The 17,095-nt window shown below is 38.0% G+C and overlaps 1 protein-coding gene across 1 annotated transcript in view; it reads left to right on the top strand.

Annotated features, from left to right (window-relative positions):
* Positions 1-17,095, top strand: part of LOC148939750 (uncharacterized) — a 72,640-nt gene that overhangs the window by 27,806 nt on the left and 27,739 nt on the right. Inside the window, exon 2 of the mRNA XM_089105724.1 lies at positions 12,009-12,151. Coding sequence (XP_088961850.1) covers positions 12,009-12,151 — 143 coding nt within the window. The remainder of the gene's footprint in view (positions 1-12,008; positions 12,152-17,095) is intronic.

Raw genomic sequence — 17,095 nt, 5'->3', positions numbered from 1 at the left:
TGTGTGCATGTAAGTTTTTGCGTGTGGGTCTAAGTTTTTGTGTGTGTGTGTGTAAGTTTTTGTGTCTAAGCTTTTGTGTGTGGATGTAAGTTTTTTTTGTGTGTGTGTCAGTTTTTGTTTGTGCGTGTTTCAGTTTTTTTGTGTTTTAGTTTTTTTTGTGTGTGTGTTTGTATAAGTTTTTTTGTGTGTGTGTGTGTGTTTTTTTGTGTTTAAGTTTTTTTGTGTGTTTGTTTTTGCGTGTTTTTGTTTGTTTTATTTTGTTTTTTTGGAAGTTTGTGATTATGTTTTTGTTTTTTTAAGTTTTTGTTCTTTTGTTTGTGAGTTTTTTTGTTTTAATGTGTAAGTTTTTGTGTGTGTGTGTTTGTGTTTGTGTAAGTTTTTGTGTGTGTGTATGTTTTGGAGTGTGTGTGTATGTTATCTTGTGTGTGTGTGTGTGTAAGTTTTGTGTGTGTGTGTGTGTGTAATTTTTGTTGTTCTTTTATTTTTTCTTGTGCTTTTTTTTTTTCTTTTGCATTTGTAAGTTTTTGTGTGTGTGTGTGTGTGTGTATGTTTGTTTGTGTTTGTGTGTAAGTTTTGGCGTGTGTGTGTAATTTTTCGTGTGTGTGTGTAAGTTTTCGTGTGTGTGTGTGTAAGTTTTTGTGCGTGTGTGTAAGTTTTTGTGTGTGTGTAAGTTTTTGTGTGCATGTATGGGGACTGGGGGAGGGCCTTAGGGGCCCAGGGAGGGCCTTTGGGGATCCGGGGCCCTTGAGGATTGGGTGGGTCTTTTGGGAGCCCAGTGGACCTTTGGGGACGGGGGGTGGACCTGTTGTGGTCCGGGGGACCCTTGGGGGCCGGTTGGCCCGTTGGGTGCCCGGGGGGACCTTTGAGGACCAGGGGAGGGCCTTTGGGGGTCTGAGGAGGGCGTTGGGGGGATCATCTTTCGAAATTGTTACTTGATAGTTTACTTTTTTTTGCGGCACATCTCTGCAGTGTATCTCTGTGGTAAATTCCTTTAGCACATTCCTTCAGTGCATCCCAGCGGCGCATCCCTGCGGCGAATCCCTGCGGTGCATTCCTGCGGCTCATCCTGTGGCGCATCCCTGTGGCGCATTCCTGCGGCGCATCCCTGCGGCGCTTCCCCCGACCCGTGGCGCTTCCCCCTGCGGCACATCCCCATGCGGCGCATTCCTGCTCCATGGCGCTTCTCGGGCCCGGGGGACCTTTGGGGACCGGGGGAGGGCCTTTGGGGGTCCGGGGGGCCAGTTGGGAGCCTGGGGGACATTTGGGGACCGGTGGAGGGCCTTTGGGACCCCGTTGGTCTTTTTGGAGCTCGATGGACCTTTGGGGGGCGCGGGGAGGGCCTTTGGGGGTCTGGGGTGGGCCTTGGGGGGGCGCCGGTGGCCCTTTGGGAGCTTGGGGGCCCTTTGAGCACCGGGGGGTTTTTTCGGGGTTGGGTAGGGGGATCGGAACCCTTTGGGCTTGGGGTAGAGGACCTCACAACACTGTTCAAATAGAACTTGTTTACTATAACGACCACACTCAAAACCTCTTCTAAAACCCTTTCTAAAATCATCTTTTAAAATGTCTCTATCTGTTTCGCCGAAATAATTCCATAACCAGTCTAAAACGGTTTCGCCCAAATAATCCCTAAACGTAATTTCAACGTGTTCCTTTTGTTTGGCATCTCTGTGCTTTCACATTTCAAATTAATAAGAAACCTGATTCCCATGCTAAAACAATTCATCGCTAAGATGTTTCTTGGAGAATTGTTTCCATGGCAATGTTTATTAATATCTTTTGGAGTTCGACCAAAAGAGTTGTTTCCGAGGCAAAGACATTAATGACTTGGATCTATTCCTGGAGAATCGTTTCTAGGCGAAAATTTTTAAAGTCTGACAGATGATGTCATTGGTTGATTGATCTGTCAAGAAAGGGGAATTAATTTGTTGTTTCAAAGTGGAATTATTGATTCACGATAGGTGAATTGAGGTCGACAGCACAGGTGTTCCCAATTTCTGGATCATAACATTCGCTGAGAGCGTGCCAAAAACAACAACAACAACATCGACCTTGACATTCGCTGAGAGCGTGCACTTAGAACAACAACAACATCGACCTTGACATTTAGGTAATTGACCCCATTAACCACGTGTTCTCCCCAATGACTCTATGCCCATATATGGTGTGGGGTTCGGAGTCTATGCCCTTATTTGGTGTGGGATTGGGACTGACAGCACAGGTGTTTTCCCTAGGGACTCTGTATCCATATTTGGTGTAAGTACCGGAGATACATTCTTTTGATAACGGAATTATGTACGTACCGGAGTCAATAAGGCCTTTCTACTTTGGTTACGCGGCAAGGTGGTTGTAAGTTCGGTTTTAACCCAAAAAGGATTCCTTTTAAAGTTAGAACCTATTTTATAGAATCTTTAAAGCATTACGATTTTACAAAGGATCGAAGAAGTTTGAAAATACATTCCTGGGTCTGAATTTGATATTTCAGCTATAAATCGATCCCTAAGTGGCATTTACTTAGTCACAAAAATATAGGGTGGGTCAGCTTTACTCTAATATACAGTCTAATGTACAGTAAATATATTTTCAAAATCTAGAGGGAGGGGGTTATTCTATAGAATTTTCAATGCAAATAACAAATAGATTACTGTACTTGTGTATTGTACGACAAACACTCAAGTGCTTCATTTAATTAGAACCTGGTTCTTTTGACCAGGTTCTTTGTTATTTGCATGAATGCAAATAACAAATAGATTACTGTACTTGTGTATTGTACGACAAACACTCAAGTGCTTCATTTAATTAGAACCTGGTTCTTTGACGCTCAATTCTAGTGAAATATCACAGGATATGATGAAAATATAATACTTTCAAAACGAATTTGAGCTCTATATTTGCACATTACGGGGTGGGGGTCAAGTACAGCATGTCTGCATGCAAAATATGTTAGGCATAATTATTCTGCATATTACGAAGTAAGAATTGTTTTCTAGCTCCAAACTGTCGTAATACTTTACCCCCATACCCTAATATACAAATATATAGCCTAAATTATATATTTCCCATCTATTCTCTCACTTGTTTTTGTCTTGTCTCACACTAAGCTGAAAGAAACTAACAAAGAAACCGGTTTGTTCTCGAGTTTTAAACAGTGTGAACTTGAGTGTTTGCCGTATAATACACAAGTATCTAAATCACTTCTAAGAATTTTTTGTGGGGGGGGGGGAGATATAAAATCTGGTTGGTCGTCCGCTCCAGGAAAAGGCGCTCTTTCCACTTTTACTCTTTTTATTTACCTGTCTTTTCTCCAAATAGATTCCAGTATACATACCTGCATGGATCGTTTGATTGGTGATTTGGAATATAGCATCTTCTTATTTAGAAATAAATCATTTTTCAAAGGTGATTCTAGCGAGGTCAAAATTGTTAATTTTAGTCCAGAGGGGCCCAAACTGGCACCGTACAAAACTGATTTAAACCTAAAATAATTCAGAACCGGTTTTGAACCAGCTTCGGATCATTATTGGCTGGAAATCCTGGTCTGTCGATGCGACTAGGAAATGAGACAAGAGTAATGAAACACACGAAAGGAAAATAATTAAAAAATAACGAATGATTAGAATACTGTAAAATTTTCCATAACCAAAGAATTCACTTTTCCTGAAACTACTCTTAAGTTTAAAAAAGGGAAAATCAGAAATTTGACAATCAAATAAAAATTTTGGTCACTAAAATTGACTTTATTAATTCCCTTATTTTAAGAAACATGGACGTGGCATAAGGCGTCTCAATTGGATTGAAGTCCTGGGTATGGATTGAATTTGGGACCTCTTATATTCTTACTTCTTATACTATTCTTTTATACTTCCTGTTCTGTTGAAAGCGATCCCATAATTTTATTAGCCTAGGGGCCTTCAAATCCTTAATCTGGCCCGGGTTGTAGTTTCTCAGTCATGAAGATTTGGCATAATATTATAAAGGCTAATGAACTCAAATGCTTCATTGTTCTGAAGCTCATTGTATATTAGAATTTTCGAGTGAACCCCTCTGAATCTATCACTTCAACTACAAGTTTTCCTTAATCCTCATCTCTTTTTGAGCCCTTCTCCTCCACCTTGTCCGTTAGTATTATAATGCTGAAACAAGATGTGCATAAACGATGGTTTTCGAATCGACAACGAATTGCCTCGGATCTGATTTGACTTCAGAGATGACAACCACGGACCGCCCCCAAACACTTTTTCTGAAAACGAAGTAATCTTTTCGCCTTGTGTTTCGGAACGTCAGGAAGATCAATCCAGATACTCAGTCTGGCCGCGTTGAGGGTGTAATTAAAACCCTTCAGTCCTACTGTGTCGATATAGCAGCTCTATCAGAAACTAGACTAATAGGCTCTGGTTCCATTCAAATTGATGGATATGAAGTCTTCTTCTCTGGAACGCAGAGGAGGCGTGAAGCTGGAGTTGCCTTAGCTGTGAGCAAAGCAGCTAAGAAATCGATGCTCGAATCTACGCCAAAAAATGAGAGGATACTAAAAGCTCGTTTTATTAGTTCTCAGTCAAAAATGACAATTATATCTGCTTATGCCCCAAAAAATGAGGCTGATGATTCTGTGAAAGATACGTTTTATTCTGAATTAAATGATCTAGTCAACTCAGTACCTGAACATGATATTCTTGTTTTGTGTGGTGGTTTTAATATTAAAGTTGGTAATGACCACAGCTATGCCCCCGAAGTGATTGGCAAGCACGGTCTTGGTGTGATAAATGGTAATGGAGTGCGATTAATAGACTTTTGCGTTAGGCATGGCCTAATTGTTGGAGGATCATGGTTCCCTCATCGTGATGTTCACAAATATACATGGACTTCACCTTATGGGACTACACGGAACCAAAGTGATCACGCTCTTATTAGAAAACGTCACAGACGTTGTCTGGAAGATGTGCGTACTTTTCGTGGGGCCGATTCATACTCGGACCACCAACTAGTGATTGCTGGTTTTAAACTAAAATTAAAGGCTATTACCAAGCGCAAAGAGACTGTGAAAATGTTTGGCATTCAGAAGCTCCAGGATAGACAAGAGAGGGAAGCATATTGTGTTGCCCTTTCTAACAAGTTTGCAAACCTGACATGCGATGAAACCGGTGTCCCAGTGGATGGGAATTGGAATTTAATTGTGGAGTGTGCAAGAGGAGCCACTGAAGAGTCGGCTGGTTACGCGAAAGAGAAGAGTGAACAGTGGATCAGCGATGGCTCGTGGAAACTCATGCAAGAGAGAAAAGAAATGAAGATCCAGCTAGACAGCTGTGATAATAACGTCACCCCTCACTACAAATACCAACTCAAGGCCCAATTGAAACAAATCCACGAAGGTATAAAGCGGTCCACAAAAAATGACAGACGTTGCTTTTTGGAGACAAAAGCAGCCGAAACTGAGGCGGCTGCCAGCAAAGACGACAGTAGAATGGTGTATCGAATAACCAAAGAGATCACTGGTGACTTCTGAAAGCCAGCATGCGCTGTTGCAAGTAAGACTGGCGAACTACTTACGAGGAAAGAAGATATTGATAACAGATGGAGAGAATATTTTAACGAAGTACTAAATTTTCGTCCCCCTGTAAATCCCATGGAGCCTCCGCCTGGTGTTCCGCTTGTCGATCTTGGAATCAATGTTGAACCCATTAGCCTACTGGAAGTGAAAACCGTACTATGCAACCTGAAAAACTGCAAAGCTGCCAGAATTCATGGCGTACAACCTGAATTATTGAAATATGGCGCCTCGGCCTTGACGAAGCCTCTCTACGAAATTTTGAATCAAATTTGGGAAACCGAGAGTGTCCCAACTGATTGGAAGAAATGAATCATTATAAAAATTTTTGAGAAAGGTCTTACTGTGGATTGCAACAAATGGCGAGGTATAACCCTACAGTCCATAGGAGGTAAAGTTCTCTGTAAAATACTCCTGAATCGTATTCAGTCGAAAATTGACGAGATCCTGAGAGATGACAGTCGCAACACGGTTTTTGGTCATCTTGTGCTGATCTGATATTCAGCCTAAGAATTCTAATTGAAAAATCGAACGAGTGGCAAACCGAAATATTAATAGCGTTTATTGTTTTCGTAAAGGCGTTCGATTCAGTACATAGGAAATCATTATGGAGAATACTACGATATTATGGACTCCCAGACAAGATTATTAGTATTATTGTTGCTTTATATAATGACCAGCTAGCCGCCATACGAACCGACGATGGAAACCTGACGGAATGGTTCCAGATCAATTCTGGTGTACGACAAGGTTGTATCCTCTCTCCTGTACTCTTCACGGTTTTCATTGACTGTGTACTGCGGTCCAGTCATTTTCTTGGGGGGATACAGTTGAATGAGAGGCGTAGTGTCTTTGACGTTGATTTTGCTGATGACATTGCCCTCCTCTCTCATCTAAGAGAGAACAGAACAGAACATCACCGAGCTCTCGAACAAATCTGGGCGAGTTGGATTGTCCATTAGTACTCAAAAGACAAAGATTATGCATAACAACGTAAATACAACTCCGGCCAGGCCACTGGATGTCGGCTTAGATGAGCTAGATGAGGTTACAGAATTTAAGTGTCTGGGAAGCCTCATCAAATCTGACGCAAGTCTCGAACGTCAAATTACTACACGCATTGCCTGTGCAGGCAATGCTTTTACCAAATTAAGAATAGTTTGGGAAAATGCTGTGTACTCTCTGAAGCTCAAACTCCGACTCTTAAATACCAATGTCCTCTCTGTACTGACTTATGGATGTGTGACATGGGCACTGACGAAACAACTTGAGAAACGAATCCAATGTTTCCAAAATAACTGTCTTCGGCGCATCCTGTGGAGCCACTGGTCCGAAAGAATTATGAACGCCGCCATACGTGAAAGGACGGAACAACCGTTAATATTTGAAAAAATCCTAAGTAGTAGATGGCGAAATTGGGGTCATATGGTCCGTATGGGCGATGGCAGGCTCCCCCATGATGTTTGGTGTTCTGTCACCCCAGGCATTAGAAGACGTGGACAACAGAGAACGACGCTTGGCCGATCCCTAGAGAAAGAGGCTACTTTGGCGAGGGCATCTTAGGAAGATCTGTGGTCTCAAGCTCTTCAGAGGTCGCCGTGGAGAGGCACCGTTGTCGCCTTATGCGCCAGACGTCATGGGAGGAGCTAAGTCTAAATAAATAGGTTATACGTGATGTGCTCGCTTCTGTTTTCTTTAATTGAGCAAACATCATCCTGTCACATCCCAAATTCCCAACCATGTCTTGATGTCTTGGTCTAGCGCTTTCGACCAGAGTTGGCTGGAAGAGATCGTGACAATGCTGTACGCCATTTTTCACTTCCAACACCCGGATGTCAACATTCTGATGTTGTATGACATCCAACACCAGATGTCTCATTACAGGTGGTACGAAGATGTGACTCAAGTAGACCCCGACGCCGCGCCGAAAAGCGGCGGCGTGCCGCCGAAAAAAAACGGCGGCGCGCCGCCGAGCGTGCATCAGCGCGCTGACGCCGCCGCTGATTCTATCGGCGGCGGCGTCACTACTCCGCCGCCGTTTTTTTCTCTTTTTTGGTTATAGATATCGACCACCGGGCTTCAACCGTCATCCCGGCTAATCTGTTTCTTAAAAACAAATACTGTCATCTTTGGCTCGCCATGTATATCGGTTCATAGGAAGGAGAAGAAGAAATTTTTCTTGAAACAAAAATTCTACCTTCCACTTTAAAATTCCGTTCATTTTTCTTTCTGATTTTTCGGATGAAAAGAGGTAGGTAAAAGAGCATTAGGCAATTTAGGATGTTGTCATAGGCAGCGCAATCGAGATGTCTAAGTAAAGAACAATGTTGGCACAATATATTATTTATTTTTTTTTTGTTTTTTTTTGTTTTCCATACCAGGGCAATTCGTATCGAAGGAGTTGTCGTAAAAAACTTCAAAAAGGGCTCATTCGATAGGAAATTGGAATAACTAGCGCCCCTTTTAATAGTCGAAAGGGATTGGAAGGCAGGTAACATCCCTTCCACGCCCACCGTTTCCCCAAACACATCCAATCAAAATTTTAAGATAGCCATTTTGTTCAGAGTAACTGATTTCCAGAGAGAAAATTTGTTTTTTGAGGAGGTTACTCCCCCACAACCCTGAGGGCAAGGGTTTTGTAGTTATGCCCTGGAGGTATATAAGAACGATGTTGGCACAATGTATTATTTATTATTTTTTCCTTTAGACCAGGGCACTTCGTATCGAAGAAGTTGTCGTAGAAACTTCGAAAAGGGCTCATTCAATTAGAGATTGGAGTGGCTTGTGCCCTTTTTAATAGTCGAAAATGATTTCCCGAAACACATACAATCAAAATTTTGAGATAGCCATTTTGTTTAACGTAGTTGAAAGTTCTGGAAATTAGGTCTTAGAGGATGACAACCACCCTCACAGCCCTTAGGGCAAGGGTTGTAATTTATGCCCTGGGGGCATATAAGGTGTTTATAGAAAGCGTTGTCGTATAAACTCAAAAAGGGATCATGAGTTTGAAAATATAAAATCCTAGTGCCCTTTTTAATAATCGAAAGTGATTGGAAGGCTTGACATTTTATAGTAGATATCTATGTGGGTATAATTCATCATTTTTTTGTTGTTGTTGTTGTTTAGACCAGGGCACTTCGTATCGAAGGAGTTGTCGTAGGAACTTCGAAAAGGGCTCATTCGATTGAAAATAGAAAGGGCTGATGTCCTTTTTAATAGTCGAAAGTGATTGGAGGGAAACTTATCCCGCTTCCCACGCTCACCCTCCTATTTGCCTTTTTGTTTAAAAAATAAATGTTGCCTTAAGATTAAATCAAAATGCACTGTATTAATGCTAATTCCCAATAAATCATCTCAGCAGTATCTAAAGAACGACTGAGGGTATTATGTTCAAATTTTAAGGGCTTCTTCTACTCTTAAAATTTGACCAAATCAAAATAGCGTAAGTGTATCCAAGCTATCAAAGAAAGTAAACAATTTTTTTTACGAATGTTATCAAGTTTTCCATTTCAGGTCAACTAGAGGAGGTAAGGAACTAAATTAAACACTATTATTTGTGTCCAGATTTTTAAAAGGGTCTATGTTGTTAAATTTTGCTGAAAATTGTTTTCCAGCATACAAATAACAGGACAAACTATAAATACTTAAAAAAACGAAAAGATTTAAAGTATGATTTTCTTTTTCCCTGAAAAGACTATGTCAATATAAAACGAACAGAAATTAATTAAAAAAACTGTTTCCAAAAAATTAGTTTTTTCAAAGAAAAGTAAAGAACTCCATTAAACCAAAAATGAGCAAAATTAAAGTCAAATAATCTACCAAGCCTGAAACTACCACAAATCAGCATCGATAAATAAATAAAATCCAAAACAAACAGAAATTACAATAAATAACCGAGTCAAACTCAAAACGAGCAGAATTTAAAATAAGTTGGGCGAAAAACCCGTATGCCTTCCCAAGGCCAGAACATAATTTGCACTTTACTGAAAAAAATACAAATGAATATGCATTGTCAGTTTAATATACATATACTGATATTTAGTAATCAAAATGTTAATATTATTTAATTTATTAAAGTTGTAAAAGTAAAAACATTTATATTTTTTCAGTAAAGTGAAAATTATGTTCTGGCCTTGGGAAGGCATAGGGGTTTTGAGCCCAACTTATGTTAATTTCTGATCGTTTTGAGTTTGACTCAGTTATTTATTGTTATTTTTGGTCGTTTTGGGTTTCATTTATTTATCGATGCTGATTTGCGGTAGTTTCCCGCTTGGTAGATTATCTAGAGCTAGTATAGAAATATATCTATAGAAATGAATTACATTTTTTTGCAGATAGCAGAGCACACTGAAGTTGAAGTAGCCTTAAACTTTGACTTGAAACGTTATATATTGACCACTTCTTTCAGAAAAGGATTTCGGAGGGTTAGTCCGTGTTGATAAGAAAAGAGGGTAAAGGTGCAGTTTGGTTCCTCCTGTAGTGTAGGGCGCAGAAGCCCTATGGTGAAGGCGCAGGTTTGTTCTCCCTTATAAAACAACTTATTTCAGCAGATACAAATAAGAAGCCCATTTGCGGCATTTTGTGGGACCCCAAGGTACAATACTAGTATCAGATCCCGCGAGTGGCAGTTTACGTTCGTCTAGTTCTGGCTGTAACGGCCACATGTACCCCAGCTAAACGGCTTTTTAGCGCGAAGGGACTGATAGTGACTGCAAAAAGATCAATGGCTCCAGGCAGAGTGAACAAACTGACATTTGTTACAGCAATTGTAACTGAAGTGATGTAACCGCTGATTTAAAATTGTTGGTGTTGTTAAGCCATGGTATCTGACTTGTATACAGCGTTTTTTGATGTTGTTATTTGTTGTGTTTTTTTCACTTCCTTTTCGTATGAATTTGATAAATATGAGATGATTGAACTTCAAACTTTGAAAGTTATACAGACATTAGCACAAATTATTAACAAGAAGAAAATGACTAAACACGGGATTTTATAGAAACAAAGCGATGTTAAACATGAGCACAACATAGGCTTCCCTGGGTCTAGTGACTAAAAATGAGAATCCTTATTGGTCATTTAAAAATCCTTACTAAAATCGAGGTTGAACGTGCTTGGTGAAGTGGAATTTTTATTATTATTTTTAATTAGAAAAATTAGCGCGCCGTGGGGGCCCGCCCGTCTAAAAAAGGCGGCGCGCCGCCGCCGATACTGAATCACACATTCGCCGCCGTCATTTCGGCGTGGTGCGGCTTCTGGGACTAGACTCAAGGATCCCGTTTCGACTCTCATAGGTCCTGCCTATTAGTGACTATATTCTGGTCTTAATGTCTTGGCTCTACGTACCAGCAGCGCCATTAAGAACCATAAAAGGGCCCTGGAGGTCCCTTAGCTACGTTTTTTCTTCTGAAAGTACACCAAAAACAATCTAAATAAATATTAAATGTCGCAACAATAGATCTGGGAGTGAAGAACTGTCCGCAACATTCCCCTGGCCCTCTTCTGCAATTTTATTTTTGGGTTGTGTATTATCGTAAACTTTCCGAAAGTTTTGACATTAAGTTGTTATTAGATTTTTAATTTTCAATTCAGTGGAAAACCTTGAGATAAAATCAAACCTCAAAATAAACACTGAAACTAAAATAGGACCCTTTTGAAATAACGGTGAAAGGGTAACTCAAGTTTTTTAGTTTTTTATAAACCTCAAAATTTTTATTTTGAGGTTTGGTTTTTATATTGTCCTTCGAGTTTTATGTACATTTTTTTATTTTTATTCTGCACTGAGGATGGTTAAGCAGAGGTGTCAACCAAAATATTTGGATAATATTTTTTTTCTTCTGTTTTTCACTGGCTTTTATTGCCCTCGTTTCTCTCTTCTTTGCAATTTTTTGTTTTGTAAACTGTTTATGACAGAAACTAAAATCTGCCAATTTTTATACAGCTTTAGAGTATTGCTTTTTTGAAGAACCAAGGCTATCAAAATAAAAATCCCTCCCTAGGGAAGAGGTCTACTTATATATCTTGTCTATTCCTTCCTTAAATCTGCGGTTTTCAAAAAATATCTTATCTCTGTTTCAACATTATGAAGTTTTTTAGAGAGTACCCCATCTTCGTCAATGTTGCCACGTCGAACTGTGAAAACAAATGAGCAAAACTAATTCGTTAAATTAAGTAAAAATCCAAACATTAACAATCTGTGGATTACCGGAGACAACTACAGCTTCAAAAGAAAGCTACATTTTCCTAAGCTGTTTGGTGACGTATGCTATGAGCTATTTCTTTTGTAGTTTTTCACCACGTTCTTTTTTTTAATTTGGTCCCCGCTACTACCAAAATGGTTGCGTAAATTCCCAGTTTACCAATCTAAGGAAGCGGAATTCATCTTCACTATTCTTGGAACTTTAATAATGTATAATTTGTTGTTACATTATATCATCTAATTCTTACTTCATTCTTGTTCTTTTTATAGGTGCGTTTCAGCACCCTATCTTCAATCTTTATAAAACTCCAATACCATTCCAGTCTTCCAGCCTTAAGGATATTAGCAGCAATTCACAAGTCAAGCGTCTGCAGAGCGTTCAAGAAAATTCAGCAGTGGTTGTAAGGGATCCGGTAAGCTTATGATACGTCGGTTTTGTGACTTACGATTTTTATGATTTTATGACTCTCTTTTATCCAGCTTCTAATAAGACAATGGTACTTGTTAATTATACAGAACACACCCAAAAAGTGAAGTTAGGTTAATCCTAATGAAATGTACCAAAATATGATGAAAATATAATATTTTAGTAACGAAATTGGTTAGGTTAGGTTTTTAACCCATTCCTGGGATTTAATACCTAACCAAAATACCAACTCTATATATTAAATATTTAATTAAAACGTACCCACAACATAATTTTTTCCACTGAGCCTAAGCTAATCGTCTCTGAATACAGACAGCTAAACCGGTTTTCCTCAGACCTTACATATCAAAATTCTTGAGTGTGTTCTGGATAATTAGTAATTACCAGATCTGAAGTGAAGTTAAAAAAGTGAAGTTAGGTTAATCCTAATGAAATGTACCAAAATATGATGAAAATATAATATTTTAGTAACAAAATTGGTTAGGTTAGGTTTTTAACCCATTCCTGGGATTTAATACCTAACCAAAATACCAACTCTATATATTAAATATTTAATTAAAACGTACCCAAAACATAATTTTTTCCACTGAGCCTAAGGTAATCGTCTCTGAATACAGACAGCTAAACCGGTTTTCCTCAGACCTTGCATATCAAAATTCTTGAGTGTGTTCTGGATAATTAGCAATTACCAGACGGTTTGTAAAAATTTAGACCATCTGTCTCTTCACTAATTAAATACATAAACTAATATAATACACAATTCATATAATTATATTTTTGTAAATTTGTATTTTAACATGTATGTTAATATAAATATGGTTAATGTCGACATTCACCGGTAAATGTTCGAAATTCCTTTTTCTCTGCTTGGATTCAACTAGATTTACGAGTCAGCTTTTTTTAATCTTACGCAAGCTATGATGGTAAAAGTTAAAGTTAGGTTAGATTATGTTACTTTAGGTTAGGTTAGATTAGCTTAAATTTGGCTTTAAATATCAGAAATGGGTTAAAAACCAAGTTAACCCAGCCCAACATAACCTCAACTAACCAAACCTAATCTATTCTAACCTGACCTGTCATCATCAAACCTTGCATTAAATTGAAAAAGTTGACTGGCAACGATGGCTAAATTCAAGGAGAAAAAAAGGTATTTCGGACATTCACCGGTGATGTAGACATTAACCAATTTGTGAACATTCGCGATAACATATATATTTATATACCAATTAACACATAAAACTAACTAAAAATAGTCGCGTCTTAAAAGATCCAGGTTGTTAGGATTTTTATTTCGAACCCCGTTTTAATCCAAAAGAAGAAATAGGGGAAAAAAAAGCTTCCAAGAATAAAATGTTTTTCACTTTAATTCAAAGAAAGTATTTCCTTTCATCTATTTTTTCTCAAGCTACAGAAAGCGGGCTCCTTGGAAATGGATCCAGAATGATGAATTAAAGAACTATATTCGTGCAATTCCCAGTCTAACATAATTTTTGGAAAAAATAGAGGAACGAATTGCTTTTTCGATTTTTACTCCACTCCTCATAGAAAAAATGACGTGATATTCTCTCTTTTCTCAAGCAGGTATGTTTGAGATACAAGACCCCAATGTTACTAGCAGTAAAATTGGGAAATAATGGTAGTTATTTTGGTATAACATCCCCTGATATCACTTTTTGTGGTATACATCTGATGCTACCTCTATCTTGACAATTCTTTTTTCAAATGTTCAACCCTCTTTTTTAGAAAGAGGCCTGTTCGTAGTAAAATACGAAGGCTCTGTCCCTCCCTTCCCATCACCGGTTTAAAGTTTAAAAACTTGATCAAATACAAAAACGTTGAGGAATTTTCTATGTGAGTGTTGATTTATTTTTATTTTGTCCTGAGAACTTTTATCTACATTTTTATTCTCCATTTCTTTTTTTTACTCAGGACGGTTGAGCGGAGGTCTCGGCCGAAATAATTACATTCTATTTATTCTTCTTATCACTTGCAGGAACTATCTTCGTTTTTCCCGTCGTCGAAATTTCTTTTCATTTTGTCAAGTGTGCGCTCACGATGTCTCTTATTTTCTGTCGCATAGACAAAAAGTCAAATGTTTAAAAACAACTGAATAATGTGTGGGTTGAGGAAGAGAAGTTCTCTCCCCCTCTGTCATGATGTAGAATTTCTGGTCCGAATGGCAATGTCTTACCATTTTGCTTCTTGAGTTTTCTATACCCGTTAAAAACCTATTCACATACATAAGAGAGGCAATGATACTAGTGTCCAGATTATTTCCCTAGAGGACCCTTAGTGAGCTTGAATAGAGAAAATGGTCGCTCTACTGGGCCACTGGAGTAGGGAAGGGACAACAATGCTATGGAAACACAGTTGAAGCGCAAAAAGAATAAAATCACCAATTTTATAGTAAAAACCGCCAGTTTTTAGTTAAAATCGCCAAAAATCACGAAGAAATCACCGAGCAGAAAAAATCGCCAAATTTATAGTAAAGCCACCAGTTTTTAGATAAAAGTCGCCAAAACCACCAAGAAATCACCAAACAGAAAAAATTCACCAAATTTGGCGATAAATCACCAACATTGATAACCCTGGTCATGACGTGAGTGAAAACATGATACGCAAAATATAAAATGCGCAATAGATTCCAATTTGAAAGGCAATGTCTTATCTTTTTACTCTTCGCGCTTTCTATAACCATGGTAGACTTTGTTCCTCAAAAACATATGTTATTTTTTCACAGTAAAAAAAAATGATGAATGGTTTCATCACCATAAGATCACACAACAAATATAAATGGAGGAAGCCAAAGCTTAATTACTTACTTATCAAACACTTCGTGATAACAAGCTAAAAGTAAGGAGCAACTCGTGCTAATTCTAACCAAAATTCTAGGAAAAGAATATTTGACAACAATGTATACATTGAAAAAAAAACTTTTTCTGTTCTTCTAAATACGAAAAATTTACAAAATAAAAAGCTATGTGCCGAGAGTTATAAGCCTGAGAAAATTAGCTACTTTTTAATTAAACGAAACACAACCAAGAAGTGAAGTTGGATTAATCCTATAATGAAACATAACCTTTAGTTAATGTAATTTTGGCTATATATTTGCACATTAGGAGGGGGGGGGGTAGAAGTATTGGGAGAGCGCCCCTAAACTACCCCCCTAATTTGCAGATATATAGCACAAATTATACAAGTCCAATACATTCTATCACCTGTCACTCGTCTTTGTGGTTGTGAAATCGGTTTTCTGAGATCTAACCTAAACGTAATTCTTGACTGTGTTTCTTTTAATTAACAAGTAGGTCTACCGAAAATTTCTCTATTTTAGAAACAGATGCAAAACACCCCGAAAAGGGGGAGTTATCTTGATAAAATCCCACAGCATCAAATGCAAAGTTCCAGAGAACCCTATAGCACAGATTTCGCATCTTTATCTATAAAAACGTAAAATTTTGCTATTTTTTCCCCAGACGAATGATCACGGATTTATTGTTTACTTGTGTTTTTTTTTACCCCCCAGTTATCATTGTGTCAAACCAATGACCCTAAAACCTAATAAAAAGACTTATCTGAATGGCAATTAAAGTCCTAGTGGAACAAAAAAGATTGTGCCGCAGAAAAGTGGTGTTTTCTGCCATTTTGTGATAACCAATCGATTGCAAACTTTCAAAAAGTTATATATTAATCGATACTCCCGTACAATCCAGAAGTAGTATCGTCATAAATGCCCCCGACGACAGGCCATCCCCTTCGAATCCTGATCCGGACACTTTTTTTAAGCTTGTAAGAGATTTAGGTGTTAGGGAATGTCTACCTATGTAATATGTGCGACGAAATCTTGTTTCAGTATTATAAAAACCTATGATTTTGCCTAAAAACCTTCTTTTCCCATTAAAAACCCTTTCTTTTCCATTAAAAGCCATCTTTTCCCATTAAAACCAATATTAGCCTTACATTCCTCGACATATCAGGGAGGCAATTTTGTTTGTCACAATTCATAGCCATTTTTGTATAGGGAGAACCGTTATAGAGTCTAGACGTCTATTGTTTTCTGGAAGACACCAAGGATTCCAGATCCCCTGTATTATCGTTCCTTTGTCCCAGGGGCACTATAAATAGAAGCCCACGCAATGCCTTTGTGCCCGGGACAATAATGAATGGAAGATAGAACGAGAATCTAGCAACAGTCTCATTTTGAATTTGGGGAGTGACAGATTATTTATAAAAATATGGATGCTACCAGGAAATTAAAAGCGATTGGAAAGCTTCTTACATGATGGTGAGTTCCTCTTAGTTTTTTATTAGAACTTTGTAGCCTACTATTTCAAAAGCATCTTCAAGCAAGTCAGTAAACGGCATTTGTACTTTACTAAAAAAAATCAAATGAATTTAATGAAAAAATGGGCATTCTCAGTTTAATATACATATGCTGATATTTATTCCTTAAAATATTAATTATTTTTATTTTTTAAATCTATAAATGAAAAAAAAATTAAAAATTTTGTTTTAGTAAAGTACAATTTATATTCTGGCTTTTGGAGAGCATAGGGGTTTAGAACACTTCTCATATTAATTTCTGCTCGTTTTTGAGTTTGACTTTGTTATTTATTTCAATTTCTGTTTGTTTTGGGTTTCATTTATCTATTGCTGCTGATTTGTGGTAGTTGTATGCTTGGTAGATTATTTGATTACATTTTTGTTCATTTTTGGTTTAATGGAGTTCTTTACTTTTTTTGAAAAGCTTATTTTGTGGAAAAAGTTTTTTCAATTAATTTCTACTCGTTTTATATTGACATAGTCTTTTCAGGGTGAAAGACTCAGCCACTACTGAAGTTAAACAACAATCCCTTCCATAAAAACCTTTACTACCCCTTGTGCATAACTTACAACCCTTGCCCCTAATCTCTTAGGTTTGTTTCAACCC

This window comes from Artemia sp. Qi Xiang Cuo, chromosome 20, assembly GCF_049724085.1.
Source record: "Artemia sp. Qi Xiang Cuo chromosome 20, ASM4972408v1, whole genome shotgun sequence".
NCBI classification, from domain to species: Eukaryota; Metazoa; Arthropoda; class Branchiopoda; order Anostraca; family Artemiidae; genus Artemia; species Artemia sp. Qi Xiang Cuo.
Note: the sequence above shows the minus strand (reverse complement) of the source record. Positions and strands in the feature narration are given on the sequence as shown.